Source organism: Ictidomys tridecemlineatus, chromosome 10 (genome assembly GCF_052094955.1).
Source record: "Ictidomys tridecemlineatus isolate mIctTri1 chromosome 10, mIctTri1.hap1, whole genome shotgun sequence".
In the NCBI taxonomy this organism is placed as follows: Eukaryota; Metazoa; Chordata; class Mammalia; order Rodentia; family Sciuridae; genus Ictidomys; species Ictidomys tridecemlineatus.
This window is the reverse complement of record NC_135486.1, coordinates 79,659,388-79,676,293: the sequence shown is the minus strand read 5'-3', so window position 1 is coordinate 79,676,293 and position 16,906 is coordinate 79,659,388. Positions and strand designations below refer to the sequence as shown.

Below are 16,906 nucleotides of genomic sequence, written 5' to 3'. Positions count from 1 at the left end.
GATGTAGTTCAGTGGTAGAGTGCTCGCAAAGGAGGTGCCAGTCGTGGGTTTCACCCCAGCACAGCCAAAAGAAGAAAAAAATGAAAAAAAAAAAAACTATCCATAAAGGTCCTGTTATTCCTCATGAGCTGCAGATCAGTTTAAACTTCTCATTTGCAATGCAAGAACACTCAAAATCAGCTTTGTTTGTCAACTTTCTGTTTATCTCTGCCCACCCCCACCATTAATTTTTATTTTATTTTATTTTTGTGTGGTGCTGGGGATTGAACTCAGGGCCTTATGCATGTGAGGCAAGCACTCTACCAACTAAGCTATATCCCCAGGAAGTCTTGGTTTTTTAAATGTTTTTATTGATGCATTATAGTTATACATAGTCGTGGGGTTCATTTTGACATAATCATACATGCATGGAATATAATTTGCTTCATTTCAGTCCTCAGTGCCCATTATTATTATTATTTTTTAATTTTCTGTCATTATTTGCCAACATTTCTTATCCTTTGCCATCCCTAACATAAAACATCATGCTCTTTGTCCTTCAAGACACAGGCTGTTGCACTTGGGGATCCCTGGAGACCTGAAATGCTCTTTCCTGCGTGATGTACCTCGTAAAGCTATTCATTCTTGGTCACTACTTCTCCCAAGTCTTTCCTGTTGACAGTGTGGTTGCTCCCTTTTCCATGTTCTTCTTTTACATCTCCAGTAGAACTCTTCTTCCTCTAAGTGAAAGTAGACATTATTTTCTTAATGTCCTGGGTTTCATCCATCATTGATTGCGTGATGCAAAAACCACTTACTCAGCATCTTTGGGGGCCAAGGGCTGTGGATGGAGCTGGGGATTCAAAGATAACCAAAGTAATTTTTTTTTCTCCTTTGAGATCTCACGATGTCATGGGAGAGGATCACAGATAAGCAAGTAATTCCCATGTAGTCTGCTAAATATTCACAAATCTATGGCTTTTCTCACCCATGTCAGCATCTTTAGTACTCACCATTAGCAAATTAGGACTTAATAATTTTTTGAACAAATGAACAGTTTGAATGGTTTGAATATGGTTTGTCCCCACCAAAACTCAAGTTGAGGCTTAGTCCTCAATGTAATGGTGCTGAGAGATACACAGGTCATGCAGATGGAGGCTGTGGAAGAGGTTGAAGCCTTCTCTTGGGGATGAGTGGTTTTCTTCTCTCTGTCTCCCTCCTCCCCTCTCTCTCCTGGATCAAGTTTTCATACAAAAGGCATTTGACTTCCTTGGCCTCTTGTGCTTCCTCTCACACATAGGCTTCTCTTCCCCACATATCCACATCACTTTCCACTTTCTTGCCACGTGCGAAATAGCTCGCAGGCTTCATCAGAAGCACAGCAAATATCAGCCCCATTCTCTTGGACCTCAAGAACCATGAACCCAAATGAACCATTTTCCTTCATAAATTAGCCAGTCTTGGGTATTCTATTGCAGCAACAGGAAATAGATTAACAGAGTGTGAGTGAAGGAAGAGAGGGATGAAATTGGCCTAAACCATTTCTCTCCAATCTATAGTGTCTTAGGAAGCAATTTTAAGAATTACATGAACAGGCTATGCATGGTGGCACATACCTTTAATCTAGCTACTTGAGAGGCTGAGGCAGGAGGATCGCAATTTCAAGACCAGACTCAGCAATTTAGCCCTGGTCTATAAATAAATAAACAAACAAACAAGTAAATAAATAAAGCTTGAGATTTAGCTTAGTGTTAGATGCCCCTGGGTTCAATGCCCAGTACTGGGGGGAAAAATACATAAACAAAACAAAACATTTGACTCTTTTCTTTTTGGTGCTGGGAATTGAACCCAGGGCCACATGCATGCTAGGCAGGCAGGCACTCTACCACTGAGCTATATCCCCCAGTTCAACAATTTGCTTTTTTAGTAGTTATATGTTTCATAACTATGTGTAAAAAAAAAAGTTAAATGTTTTATCAGACCCCTTATACATGAGGAAAAGCTTAAAATTTTTAAGCATGTTGCTTTAAAATCAATATTAACATAAATGGTTAACAATTTGATGAGAAATGACAAATGGTTGAAGTTTGGGAAACACCAAAACAAGGTGTTTTCATTTTTTTTCTGGGTTCAGTATACATACATACCTTTAGAATTTGGGGAACTTTTTTTGTTTTTCTACTACCAGCGATTTAACTCAGGGGTGCTCTACCACTGACTTACATCCCCAGGTCTTATTTTATTTTTTTTTCTTTTGTGACAGCATCTTGCCAAATTGCTTAGGCTGGCCTTGAAATTGGGATCCTCCTGATTCAGCCTTCTGAGTCTCTGGGATTACAGGTGTGAACCACTGAGCCTATCTGGGGAGGGGGTGTCTTTCTTGAGATGAGTCATTTATTTATACAAAAGAGATAGATCGAAGACCATTGCGTGCGTGTAGGTCTGTTTTTAAGATGAACCAAGCCATATTTATTACTTATTTTATCCCAGAAATGATTCTGGAAAATCTCCAGATGAATTTGCTGATTTTCACAGGTGCATTATAGACCTGCCCATAAATTGTGTTATTGCTTATATGTGGAAGTAAGGAAAAAAGAGGAAATGGCTTTTCCAGGCCTCTGAGCAGCTGGACATGATTCTGGGACATTTGAGGTAAAGCAGTAGCCATAGCAGGTTGATAGCAGCAACTCTGGGGACCCAACAGGATCCCTGCCTCCCCTGTCCCCTTCCCTGCCTCTCTCTCCCACTGACATCTGCCTTGTGCTGCCTCCTGGCTTTTGCTTGCTATGTTCATTAGTGTCTCAGCTTCTACCTTCCATACTACCTGCATCTGGGGTCACAACTCAGCCCAATTTTCCTAGAACTTATTTTTATTTATATATGACAGCGGAATGCATTACAATTCATATTACACATACAGAGCACAAATTTTTCATTTCTCTGGTTTTATAAAAAGTATGTTCACACCAATTTGTGTCTTCATACATGTACTTTGTATAATGACGTCCACCACATTCCACCATCCTGGCTAACCCCCTGCCCCCTCCCTTCCCTCCCACCCCTCTGCCCTATCTAGAGTTCCTCTATTCCTGCCATGTTCCTTCTTGCTACCCCACTATGAATCAGCCTCCTTATATCAGTGAAAATATTCAGCATTTGGTTTTTTGGGATTGGCTAATTTCACTTAGCATTGTCTTTTCTAACTCCATCCATTTACCTACAAATGCCAGATTTTATTCTCTTTTATTGCAGAGTAATATTCCATTGTGTATATATGCCACATTTTTTTATCCATTCATCTACTAAAGGGCATTTGGGTTGGTTCCACAGTTTAGCTATTGTGAATCGTGCTGCTCTAAACACTGATGTGGCTGTGTCCCTGCAGTATGCTGTTTTTAAGTCCTTTGGGTATAGACAGAGGAGAGGGATAGCTGGGTCAATTGGTGGTTCCATTCCCAGTTTTCCAAGGAATCTCCATACTGCTTTCCATATGGGCTGCAACTTTTTTAGTTTGAGCACCAACATTTCCTCATAAGCCAGTTGGTCCACCCTGCCTGCATCCCTTTTCTGTACATTTCACATTACAGTTTTGTAGGAGAGAAGAGGAAATATCTGGCTGGATCTGTTCATTCTTTCTCCAGCTCAGGGAGCCTCCAAGCTTCCCCACTAGGATAAGTCCAAGCTGACCCCTGCTAAATAGACCAAGAAAGACCTGGGGTTGATGTAAAGAAGCATCGCTAGCTGCCTTCCTCAGAAGGGGCTTGGGAATGATCCTCAGTCGTTTTCTGGTCTGCTTTTCTGCACCTGTTTTTCACATATCGGAGCCCTGGTGTTTGTGCATGCTGTTGGCTTATATGCGTACAATGGGGAAGGTACATGGTGGGGACAAATGAAAACTTAAAACAAAATTTCATCCTTTTTCATTTTTATGAATTTAATCATATTGTACAAATCAGGCTCCTGATGCAGTGTTATGGAACACTGGCCCAACATGTAATTAAATATTTTATCCTACCGAATCCTGTCCAGTTGAGAGATTGCAAAGCTTGCAAAGGGGGCTATTTCAAAAGCAAAACAGTAAAATCTAGGAAATGAAAAACTTTTAAGCTCTAGCAGCACATGGGGGACAAACAAAATTCATCTTGGCCTAAGGGCAGAGAAGCTGAGCCCTTGAATGATTTGTGAATGCTGGAGGGCTTCTCCTACCTCTCCCAGTTTCAGCACTGGGTCTACCCACTTGATCTAAAAGTTAGTCATTATTAAAACACTTTTTCCCATTGGCAAGGAGCAGCCGTGCCCCCTCGTGCCCCTGGTCTCCACCTCATTGTCAATCCTATGAACTGGGAGGCAGAGGGGGAAAAAAAATCAGTACAAATTTAACTTGTGAAGCATAGAACTGGTTTTCAAAAACTGAGGGTGCTGTGGCTTGCACAAGCTGAGCTCAGCTCTGAGTTGGGCAGAGCTCCTTTGTCACTGAGCCCCGAGTCCCCAGAGCTCTCAGAGCACCCCTGGCCCTCTGGTGCTCACACAGCACTCCCAGAGCCCTGGTGGTACCCAGAAGCCCTCAAATACCTCTAGCCTTCTGAACACTGCGCCCATCCCTGACGACCCTGGAACCCTACCAGCATGGGTCCCTTGAGCACCAACCCTCTGATGGCCCCAAACCCTTAAGCAACCTGGGTTCCCTCTGAATTCTCCTGACCCTCTGAAACCCCCTTAATCCCTGATTGTCTAAAGTGCTCAGAGGGCTGGCCATTCCAGGTGCTGGGTGATGGAGGCCTGTTGGGAGCATTTTGGTTTTGGGGGTGGCTGCTCATGACTACCCACCTCCCGAGTACAATGGAAGGACTCACATGTTTATACTCTACAGCCTTTTTCATTCTCTCTTGTCTGCATCTCTCTTAAGTCTATGACCATGGCTGGGCGCAGTGGTGTTTGCCTGTAATCCCAGAAGTTCAGGAGGCTGAGGGAGAAGGATCACAAGCTCAAAGACAGCCTCAGCAATTTAGTGAGGTCCTAAGCAAAATCAGCAAGACTCTGTCTGTAAATAAAATATTAAAAAGGTCTGAGGATGTAGCTCAGTGGTTAAGCACCCCTGGGGTTCAATCCCCAGGACCAAAAAAAAAAAAAAAAATTGTGAATATGGGGCTGAGGAGGTAGCTCAGAAGTAGAGTGCTTGTTTAGCATGCGGCAGACCCTAGGTTTGAGAGGATCATAGTCTCAGCACACAGATCAATGACCATAAAAAGGCACACAAATTGAGACTTTTGGTAAATACTTGTAGTGAACTGCCTAAGACGTACCTCCATGGTTTTTATAGCAATTTCCCCTGAATAATACCAGACCCCATTCTACGGTTGATAGAGAGGGATTTTCATTTTGGTTTTATTTCCCCCTGATACTTGTCATCAAACCCCAGGGCCTTGGGCATGCTGGGGAAGTGCCCTCCCTCTGAGCTTATCCTCAGCGCTGTGCCACGATCTCAGTTTTATTTTGAGACAGGATCTCACTAAGTTGTCCAGGGGGCCTTGAACTTGTCATCCTTCTGCCTCAGTCTTCCCGGCAGATGTGTGTCCACCTTGCAAAGGACAAGAGAGATTTTCAGAAATAACTCCCCCCCCCATACCAACCCTGGTTTTGTTCTCTACTTCAATATGGCAAAAAGAATTAGAATATTCAAAGGGTCATCCAGGGCAATTGTCTTTGACTTTAAGAGATAAGAAAAGAGGATAAAAAATCCAAACAGATTCAACAAGTGTGACAGGGCTTAGAGGAGAGATGGGAGCCATATGCTCATTCATGGGGAAAGGCAATAGGAACATGAGAACTTGATGATTAAATTTCCCCAGCAATGTGATGGTCCCCATCGTAGCTCCTGTCCTTCTCTACTACTCATTGCATCTTTGAGTGAGGGCACATGGAGAAGCCCAGGGGCAACAAATGAGCCAGGGAAGTCCCTTTTCACCAAATCCTTTCTATTGAAGGGGCTGATAATGGCACCACTGGGTACATCTAGGTAGCCAAGGAGATGCTGGGATCAGTGGAATTTCTCACATTCTCATGGATTCCACCCCGAGCATCCAGAAACTCCTGTGGAACAGGCCATGATTTAGCTCAAACTCTGGGATAAAAGAGATGAGCATATACAACGTAGTCATTTTCACTTAAAAGTGGCCACCTGGAATCCAGACTTGCTCTCTTGTGACCAGGGAGGAGAGATGAGCCTCACTTTCCAGATGTGGTACACAGATGGTAGTTCTGCCGCGCTGTATCTTCCAACGTAGAGGAGATGAAAGAAACCCCAATAAAAATGAACATCAATAGATTCCCTTTAAAAAGAAAGCAAATATGCTTAAAGTATTAACACATTGTATCTAAGCGCAGTTATATAGTATATAACCGCATGAGGAATTTGTAGGAAGGGGCAAGAGGACCATCCCAAGACATGTGAACAGGGAAGCCTGAGTGCTCAGGGGCCCTTGGCCTCCTCAGGTCTCAGGTCTCTTCAGAGCTGCTGGCATTTTGTGAACTTTGTGTTAGGGAAGCTTGAAGATCCTCTGCAAAGAAGCCTGGGGATGTAACTGACTACCTGGTCACATCTGTGAGGTTGTGACTCTTAACAAAGAAAGGAAAATTCTGAATACACAGGGCTTATCTTGGATCACACAGAGGTGACCATCTGTGCTCATTTACCAGGGACAGTCGTGGTTTCTTATTATCCAGTTTGTAATTATTAATAGTTCTCCCTTTCACTCTCCCAAGTGCTCAGAGTTTATATTTAAGTATAAGGTCACCCTGGCCACCTGACACTTTGCTGTCAAAACTAAGATGGGCAAGTCTGCCTTGCACATTCACCAGATCATCCACTCAAGTCAATGTTTTCCCAGTTGTTAAAAGACCTTTCCTTCTGACTTACAGGGCAACCCACTGCAGCCTGCCCCTTGGAAATGGTGATGTGTAATATACATCAAACACAAGGCCTCTGCTTAAAACATTTCTGTTGACTTGTTTACTTTTCGCTTTATTTCATTTATTTACCTCGTCTTTTCTACTATTATCAGGGCCTTTGAAAAGTACATTTAAGGACTTCAGCAAGCATTAATTATCTCTTTCGTGTCTTACGGTTATCTTAAACTATCTTGCTTTTAATAGGGAAAGGAAATAAAAGATTAAACATGTATCAATTCCACTTAGGTTTGGTTCTAGCAATTTCTCTCCTTAAAAACTTACATAAAGAAAATTTACATGTTTTCCTCTGCCCTGTAATTAGATAGGCCTACTGAGAAATCATCCACAATTATTTATGATTCTTGTGTTGAATTTCCCATCATGGCACATGCCATTTAATTTGCATTATCAGAACCAATAATCATTCAGTTCCACAATAGATTAGCTATGACTGAAAAATCACCTTTGTCCTTATAGCACTCTTTGATCACTTGTGTTTTTTTTTTCTTTTAAATGACACTTTTTTTTTGTGTGTGTTAGCTCATTTTAAGTCATGAAGTGCAACATCTGGAGTCATTAACCAAATAGTCTTGCACCTTTCCTGGTTAACAGAAACGGAATTGAAAACTCAGCCCTCTGGCGTCATCATCGTTGCCATCTATATGACTACAGGAAAAATCAAATTTCAAGTTCTTCTCCCTTTCTCAGCAAATTTCAAAGTATGGCAGTAGGCAGATTGGAATGTAATAGCAATTTTTAAAGCCAGAAATTAAATTAAACCAAAAACAATGTACTTCTAGTTCAAAGAGAGAGTTTCTTTCAGAAAGAAGCACATCTCCCCAGTAACAGTAAAGACAATAGTAGTATTTTCATGAAGACCGGAGCTACAAAGTTTATGTGGATTGCAAATACAGCTGCTGTTTTTCCAGAGAAACTGACAATCTCTGAAAAGTTCTTGGTAAGGTCTGTGGGGACTTTGGGAGAGAGGTGTGGTGTGGCACAGTCTGGGCATAGTGGTATAAACAGTGTCTTCTCAAATTGTTTTTAGCTCCTTTTCTTAAGGAGGAGGAACAAGAGGCCAGTAACTCACCCAATAAATAGAAGCTTTTGCTTGTAGAATATCCAGAAGTTTTGATCACTCAAGAGAACCTATGCGTTCAAACATATATGTCAATTTCATAGTCCTGGATGATTCCTATTAATTATCTTTTTCATACTGCTTTTTTCTTTTGTGCATTCCACAAAGAGTTTGCTTCTTAGAATATCTACAGAGGTGGCGGTCCACTTTGCCCATGGGGGAGGGGAGGTCAGCGCAGCTTGGACACATGGCAGCTAAGGTTGGTCCTTGGTCTATATGGAAACTGGGATTTCTGACATGGTGGGAGGGTTCCCCCCATTTTGTCTATCTAGGAATCAACAGAGGCCTGGTGGCTGCTCTGACACTTTCCAAACAGTCCCAGAAATTGGGCTGGGGATATAGCTCAGTTGGTAGAGTGCTTGCTTTGCATGCACTAGGCCCTGGGTTCAATCCCCAGCACCACAAAAAGAAACCACCACAAAAAGAAACCAAAAAAACAGTCCCAGAAAAGTATTGTGTTTGTCCACAAATGGATCTTTTCTGCCTGGATTGAGGTAGCTGGGAAGACGCCAGGGTAGGCTGCTGTCTCCTTAAATGTCAAGTGACAGGTAGGCACTGCTAAGAGGTGGTTCTTCCCACACCAAAGCTAGTTGGATTGCTGTGAAACCCAAGGTCAAGGGACATCTGGTTTAGACTGACATTCCAGTGCTTCAATGCTCCTCTTTTGGTATTAATAATTTGAAGACAGACACACAACAGCTATACAAAAATCTAGATAATCTGGACCTGGTGGCTTTAACATTTTTCCTTCTTTAACATTTTGTACCTAAAGAAATAGTGAGGTTCATGGGGTGTTTGCCTGCAGGCCAGTACTACAGAAACTGTTAAGATTAGTTTCTCCTTGAAGTAAGATTACCAGGTAATTGTGTTGCAAAGTCATGGAGACCTTGAGTTAGCTGCCCTGTAAAACCAACTGCTTGTATTCACACTGCCAAGGCATAGCTTTAATTTCCTGAAAGAGTCACCACATCTTTTTAGATATTAATAAAAATTATGTTAGGAGTTGAGGGGCTTTCTCTTTCTCCTCCCAACACGAGTATAATCTCCTTTTTCACATTTTTACATTCATTTTGGCCCATACCCTTCATCCATTAGGGGCTTCTGCATTTTTATGTCCTAAATGACCAAACTATGCCCAGCCCCCACCATCAAAGACACGTGACTCAAGGTCATAATCTGGCAGAGAGGCCATCCATTGTTTGACACACATTTATGACCTAAGTCAATGTCAAAACACCTTGCCTGAATGCCCTGTATATTGGATCAAGGTATGGCCAGCAGGCTGACCATTGTCCCCCGCCCCCCCCCCAATGATATGGGGCCACAGATTAAAATATCACACTCTTCCTAACAGTTATTACTGTGTTACTCTGAGGAATCTGAAATAGCAGGGTAAATGTTGCTTAGATTATTTTCCCATCCTTTTTCGTGTGGACATCGTGCTTCCTATTTTCACTTTCTGGGAAATTTGCCAGTTTTTCAAGGACTGGGTAAAGAACAAAATAAATATTTGTAGGTAGTTTAAAAGGAGAACAAGTATGTTGGATGTAACTCTGCCCATCCAAAGAAAAGCATTTTAATTGCCCTTCAGATGTTTTAAAGTAATTAACTTGAGAGAGTCAGAAAGTAGATTTACTAGGTCACTTTTCAGTTTGTGATCAAGGGGTGGGTGTGCATGCGTGCGTGCCTGTGTGCCTGTGTGCCTGTGTGCTTGTGTGTGTGTGTGTGTGTTGGCAGGGGAGTGGAAGAGTCAGAGAAAGTGAACCCAACTGAGTAAAAACTCCTTTCAAAGTTCAAAGGAAGACCCTGAAATGGACCTTGTGAAAATGACATTACCTTTTTAAAGTTGCGAATCAATCCCCAAAAAGTTAGTGCCAGTGCCGGGACACGTTTATTTCACACCTTTCACTGCATACTATTTCTTTCAGAACTTTTAAGGGATTTCTTGTAAATTTGGGAGGTTCCGTAGTCCATTGTTTATTAATAGGTGTATCTTATGGGCGGATTTTGGAGGCTCATTCCGCTCTTGAGATTAAAGAGAGCGGGTTACTGGCTTCCAGCTAAGGTTCCTGTCCCTAATCATGTGTGAAATGTTTTCCTTCCTCGCTGGGCTGCAGAGTCTCGGGCGGGAGTTTGCGGTGGGGGAACCAGACTGGCGGAGTCCTGGGTAGGAAAGGCCATCACCTGTTGGGGCCTCCCAGCAAGAGAAGCACGAGGACACCAGGCGGGGACAGCCTCAGGAGCACGCCCCCAATCCTAGGGGACCTAGCTGGCGGGGGACCGGCAGACCCGGGACAGAGCGAGGGAGGCCCCGGCGCTGGAATGCAGTTTCCTCGGGCGAGGGAGACTTTGCACTGGACTGGAAAATAGTTTGGGGTGGGGTTTCGCACGGTCCCCTCCTCCCCACCCCCGGCCCCCTTCCAGGCGCTTTCTGGGAGCTTTAAGAACTGCGCTCTGAAGTTTCAAGAGAGCCCGGAGCCTGAGCCGCAGGCAGGGACAATGGAAGAAAACGAAAGCCAGAAATGTGAGCCGAGCCTTCCTTACTCAGCAGACAGCAGACAGATGCAGGGTGAGTAACCGAGTCATTCAAAGATGGAGTTACGGGGACGCGTGCCCTTGGCCGCTCGCTGCTTTTCATAAACGGGAGACCCGGCGCCTGGCGAAAGGAAAAGCTGATTTCTTGGTGGTGGTGGTGGGGGGTGCGTTTTCTAAACTGAGTTGCGAGCTGTGATTTCTTGGGCTTCCCCTTATCTCTGGCAGGATTTTCTAAAGTAGCAAAAAAGAGGCAGAGGGCGATGTCATATTTGTAGCCCACCGAGAGCGGAGCGGTCAGTTTGTGCGGTTATCTCTAGGCAAGGGCAAATAAATCGCTAAGCAGCTTTGAATAATTTCCCCTGTGCTTTAGCAGTGCGCAGAAAGGAGCTGTTTTTGTCAAATTACCTCCAGGACGGGCAGCCTTTCCATTCATTGGTTGAGGGATTCCAGGGGCAACTGCCTGTGGGATGCAAAGTTTTGCAGCGTTTGAGAGTAAAGTCACAAGAGTTTAGGGATGTTTTGTTTTGCAGATCGGAACAGCAGGGAGCACTTACCTATGTGAATGATAGGTAGCTCTTGGAATCTCCTTTAGGTTTTAATGCAAAAGTTAGGAGCTGTTAGACAATTTTGGTAAATTTTCTTCAGGCCGTTTCCTTTTCATTGTGTTTATAATAGACTTGTCTTTTCCGTAGGGAATTTCCAGAAGCTTATGTGGTTCCAAAGAAATTTTGCAGGGAGGTGGGGTGACCGAAGACGTCTCTGTTGACCAGTGATGTCTGTGATGCCAGAGCCTATCATATAGTATCATATAGGTGGTGTGTTCATAAACTGAAGGATCCTGAACCACCCCCATCCCACCCTTCACCAGGTTCATCCAGGGGCCAGTTAGTAACAAAAAGACTTGCTGGAGTGCTGTGCTGAGCGTGGGAGTTGGGATTATGCACAAGGGAAAAGGTGTGTGGGTTTTTTTTTTTTTTTTTTTTTTTTTTTAATGCAAAAGGAAAGAAACACATGACTCATCCACACTGAAAATGCAAAACCAAACCAGACGGAAGAAAATACAATTAGAAGAGAGAAATCCCCCAGTGAAATGCAGGAAACCTTAAGCTTCCTAAATGCTGGAGAAGAATCCCTGGGTTTTACAGTATCAGTCTAGTTATCTGTGCTTCCAAAGCAGAGCACTTCTTGAGGGCACCAGGTCAGGGGACTCCAGCTGAAGATAAGTCCCCCCTCCCCCTCTGCCCCCCACAGTCCCTCTCATTTGATTGGATGGGATTTAGACTGCAGGAATTCAACCTCTGGGCCTGTCCTGAAAGAAATGACCCAGATTCTAAAGGGGGCAATTAGAATGAGACCAATTTAAGAAATAACTTTGAAACAACCAGAGCAATTCATAGATGTTTCAGAAACTGACATGGTCAGACTGAGACAGTGTCTCCCGTCCTTCACTTATTCATTAATTCAATGAATATTGGACATCTGTTTTACAGTAGCCACTTTTGGAGCTGCTGGGGATCCAACAGTGGAAAAAAAAAGCAGACTAAAAAATACTCGCCTTCACTGAATTTGTATTCTAAGGACTGAGTTGGGGTTGGGTGGAGTAGTAGAGGCAGATGATGAATAAATGAATGAAATATATAGTATGTTAGATGGTATGGGGTGCCAGATTTAGCCCATAAAAAATTCAGGATGCCCTGTTAAGTTTGAATTTCAGATAAACAATAATTTGCTGGCATAAGTATGTCCCAACTATTGCATGGGATATACTACTACTATACCAAGAAATCACTCGTTGTGTACTGAAATCCAAATTCAACTGAGCATCCTGTATTTTATCTGGCAATCCTCCTGAGCTGAAATAAACCTACTAGGAAAAATAAGGTAGAGAGAGAGAATAGGGAATGTGGGTTTGTAGGTAAATTGTAAATAGGATTATCAGGGAAAGTCTCAGTGAGGTGATGTTTGAACAAAGATGAGGGGGAACAGCAAGGATCTAACATGTTCAAAGAACAGCAAGAATGTGGGAGAAGGATGGAAGGAAAAGAGGTTGAGATAATCCCAGGCCAGATCATGTAGGGCCTGTGGAACAATGATAAGGATTTGGGTTTTTATTTCCAGGGAGGTGAGGAGCTGCTGACACTTTGGGTTTGTCTTTTAAAAGGTAGTACAGGGTGCTGTCTTGAGCACAATCCAAGTGGGGTGGGGCAAGGGCAGGGAGATCCTTGCAGAGATTTATGCGGTAAACCAGGCAAGAAACAGAGGTAGTTGGGGCTGTGTGGTGATAACAAGGTAGGTTTTAGATATATGTTGAAGGTAAAACCAAAAGAATTAGCTGAAAGATTGCACATGGGATGTACAGAAAAAGTGAGATCAAAGATGAATTCAGATTTTTTGGTCTGAGAGGCTTGGAAGAATGGAATTGCTGTTTACCTAAGTGGGAAGGCACTGAAGAGGAATATTGGAGTTGAGGGAGGACTCGGGACTGTGAGAGACGTCCTTTAAAGATGTCCTGGAAAGATTGCAAAAGGAGGGTAGAATCCAAGTTAGATGTTCAAGATCCCATTTAGTTCCCGTGAATGTGATGCCCTGAAGGAGTATAGCTTCATTTCCTGTTCTTCTGGTCAGTATGAGGACAGCAGAGGAGAGCAAAGTCTCTGAGACAAGCATCATCCACGATAACCACATGTCTGCATTTGTCATTGCACTCAGTCTTATATCTGTCTATGTATCTGTTTCACCCAGTTACAATATGGTGTTCCAGGGCGGCAACCATGTCTCCCTGACCTTTGCATTCCCAGCACCCAGTGGAGCACCAGGCATGTAGAAGACACTAAATATTTGTTGAATGGAAGGAAAGTTATATTACTTCAGGGACTTTGAGTTTGTCAGTCTGCTATAGATAAGGATCATTTGAGTGATCATGTAACTTATTGTCTGAACCAAGACACTTTCAAGAGTGAAAAGAAACCCTATAAATAATTTTGCTGGGCAACAGTTGTAACCCAGAGCTATTTGGGCGAAGTGGGGCATATGGTTGCCCCAGGAATAGCTCTGATCAATGAGGGCCCCAAGGCTAGTAGGTAAGAAACAGTGTGGAAGTGTATTGCATTCTGCATTTGGCAGAGTAGGCACTCAATAATTATTGGTGGAATTTGAATCTAACTGTATCATGTTCCCTTTGAATGCCATGGGCTCCTTAGTGTGGCTTTAGGAGATAGGCATTCTTTGGGATACCTGTGTCTGCCCATAGCACCCTGAAGTGTTTACTTTTTCTCTGGCCTCTAAAATCTTGAAACCTCTTTGCAGGTGAAGATTGGTCAACTCACTCGCTTGCCTTCCCCTCCCCGTGATGAATGACAGATATGTAGGTCTGTGCTCAAAAAATCTCCTCTAAAATAACTCCATTAGTTTCTGTCCCCTTATCCTGTTTTCTTCTTTAAAGCACTTAGCACTTACCTGACATTTAGATTGTGTATTATTTGTTGTCTGCCTCCCTAATTATAATGAGGCATCCTCTAAGAGGATAGGGAATTAAGTCTGTCTTGATCACAACTTTCCACTCTGTCTCCTGGCTCCTCTCTGTGTACAGTGCAGGCGCTCAATAAATATATGTGTGACTGAATGAACAAATCAATCAAATAATCAATCCATCATTGAACTTTAATCAACACTTTACACAAGCATGCTTTTCTGGGGGAGGGGCTGGCCTTATTTTGTCTAAGGTCTACACTAGAAATCTTTTTACCATTGACTTCCAATTTAAGGTTGATTATATTCTTCTAAGGAATATAATGGCTGAGTTTCAGCTGTGGTTTTCATGATTATTTGTATATATGGTGGGGATCCTTATATTAACAAGGAAGGTAGAAAACTGAGGGACCCCATTAGCATCCAACAGATTATCTGTATTAGATAGGCTCGCTGTTTTAATGGCCCTCTAATCTTGGTAGTTTTGCTTGATCAAGGTTAATATCTTGTCCACACAGAGTGAAATATGTTGTTCCTGTGCTGGTAGCTCTCCCGGGTGGCCTATCAGGGTTCTCCTGTCCCATCACTATGCCATCCCTCAGGAGGCTTCCACTGGATTCTTTGCACCTAGCAGATCAAAAGGTAAAGAGAGAAAACATGGAAGATTATTCAGGAGGTCCAGGGGCCAAGACTTGATGTGGGCCACGTCACTTCTGCCCACATTGCAGTGACCAGAATGAGCACAAGGCCCTGATTAGGTGGAGGGGGCTGGGAAATACAATCTTCCTATGGATACAGCAGATTGTGATAGTGTTGTCACTGTCATGTCACACCCAGAGAGGCTGTACAGCCAGATAAATCAGTAATTCCCTATGATATTTCCTAAGACAAGAGCACTTGGACACAATTTTAAAAGATTTGTCTTAGAGATAACTCTTACTGAAGTGAGGTACCAGGCACTGTGGCTCAGACCTGCAGTCCCAGCCACTCCGGAGACGGAGGCAGGAAGATCACAAGTTTGAGGTCAGCTTTGGCCAGTTAGCAAGACCTCATCTCAAAATAAAAAATAAAAAGGCCTAGGGTTGCTCAGTGGTAGAGTTCCCCTGTATTCAGTTTCCTGCACCCAAACTAATCTTGACCCAGGAATAAAAATCTCAGGGAAGGGCCTAAGTGTAGTTCAGTGGTATACAGTGTGTGCTTAGCATGTGGAGACCCTGGGTTCAATTTCCAGCACCAAAAAAAAAAAAAAAAAAAAATCCCTGGGAAGCTGCCAGCACTGTCCACTGGCTCCCAGCAGGGGTTGGAATACCCCAATGATGCACAGCCCCAGATCCCTTGCTGTGGGTCAGCTGACCCTGCCAGAGTAACCTGAGTATGGCAAAGAAGCCAGTCTTGGCAGCTCCTGCAGTTGCCTGTCTGCATAGCTTGCTATATGGGTATCTCCTGGATGCCTAGTTTCCTACACTCCCCTGCATGTTGGTGTCTGCCCCGCCCCTAGGCTCCACTTTTAATTTCCAAAATGCCTACACATCCCAGCAGGGAAGCCTTTGCAACTCTGCAGAGTGTCTCTCTGGCTTTCCTGCCTTCTTCCTCCCCACCTCTGCTCCAGGGAATGTTTAAGGGGTTGTTTTCCACTTGAAGCTCCTGTTTGCTCTTTGCCCTGCTTGAAGGGAGCTCCCCAGAGTTGCTGCTCTGGAGTTCTGCAGAGGCTGGGAGGGGCAGGGAGAGGACACTGAGGGCTTTCAGCATGGCCTGAGCTTTGTCCTCGTGGTACAGCTTCATTATTTTGTTAGACCAGGGTTCCCAGAATAGCAAACAACTAGACACACCCATGTTTAAATGTTAGCACCAAAGCTCATTCCAAACAAGAAATAGAATTGTATTTCTGTTTGGAAGCCTTGGTTAATCCACACTTGAGCTTTTTCTATTCATGTGGATAATGAGGCATTGGCGGGACTCAATCCGCCAGTCAGTTCTCTGACTCCATGACTGAGGAATTGTGATAAAATGTCCTTTGCCATTTCCCTTTCTTGTTTATTTGTAACCCTGCTTAGTCCTTCTCCTCAACTAAAAGACCACGTTCTCCTCAAATGCCAGAATGTTAAGAGCTGTCACTTCTCGCTTAGGTGTGGGAGTTGACAGTTTCCAAGAGTGGAGTCTTAAGTGAGGAAGAGGCTCAGGTGACTGGGAAGCACTTGGAGTGTCTTTTGTGTTGGTTGCTGGAGTGCTGGTGACAGTGGAGCAGGTGCCTGGTGGTGGGACAGGGGGCAGATGGCACTGATCTTTATCATTGGGCGGGATAAAGTCCAACCTGCTTTCCTCTGCATCCCAATAACCCTTGTTAAAAATCCACAAGAGAAAATAGTCGAAAAGCAGCGTAAGGTTGATGTGGCATCCACAGGGAAAAGTGTTTGTTGGAAAGAGGGTTTAGAGTCCAAGTTAGTTGAGGCCACCCTAAGGTTAACATTGACAGAAGATTGACAATGACCTACAAGACCCTCCTTCCAGCTCTTCTCCAAATTTATTTTAAAGAAGAAAGTAGAAAACTCTTTTTAGTCTCCAAGGGGTTACTGTTCTGGCTGGCTTGACCTCTTCTGATGATCCTTGGATGAAATAGAATAGCTCAGGGGAGTCTGGGTGTCATAGCCAAGCAGGAAGCAGCTTTCTGCTGGTGGTGGGACTGACTGGCCATGAACATTTATCCATCTGGTGAATGTGGAGCATATGTTATAACTGCAAAGAAATCACCTTTCCAGAGACTCAATCCTGTTCATTAATCTAGCTCTCCTGGGTAGTTTTAAAAACACTATTTTAATGTTGTCAAAAATAATCTTAAAA

The 16,906-nt window shown here is 43.5% G+C and overlaps 1 protein-coding gene across 21 annotated transcripts in view; it reads left to right on the top strand.

The window, feature by feature from the left end:
* Kiaa1217 (KIAA1217 ortholog) overlaps nucleotides 1-16,906 on the top strand; it is a 417,228-nt gene that overhangs the window by 118,159 nt on the left and 282,163 nt on the right. For 3 of the 21 annotated variants that reach the window (XM_005320236.5, XM_021722970.3, XM_005320235.5), the window contains exon 1: nucleotides 10,171-10,634. The exons of 14 other annotated variants lie outside the window; for them this stretch is intronic. In XM_005320236.5, coding sequence (XP_005320293.2) covers nucleotides 10,565-10,634 — 70 coding nt within the window. In that variant the 5' untranslated portion in view covers nucleotides 10,171-10,564. Of the gene's footprint in view, nucleotides 1-10,167; nucleotides 10,635-16,906 lie in introns of those variants that run through there. 4 more of the 21 variants (XM_005320240.5, XM_005320238.5, XM_021722957.3 and 1 more) reach the window with 3 other exon arrangements.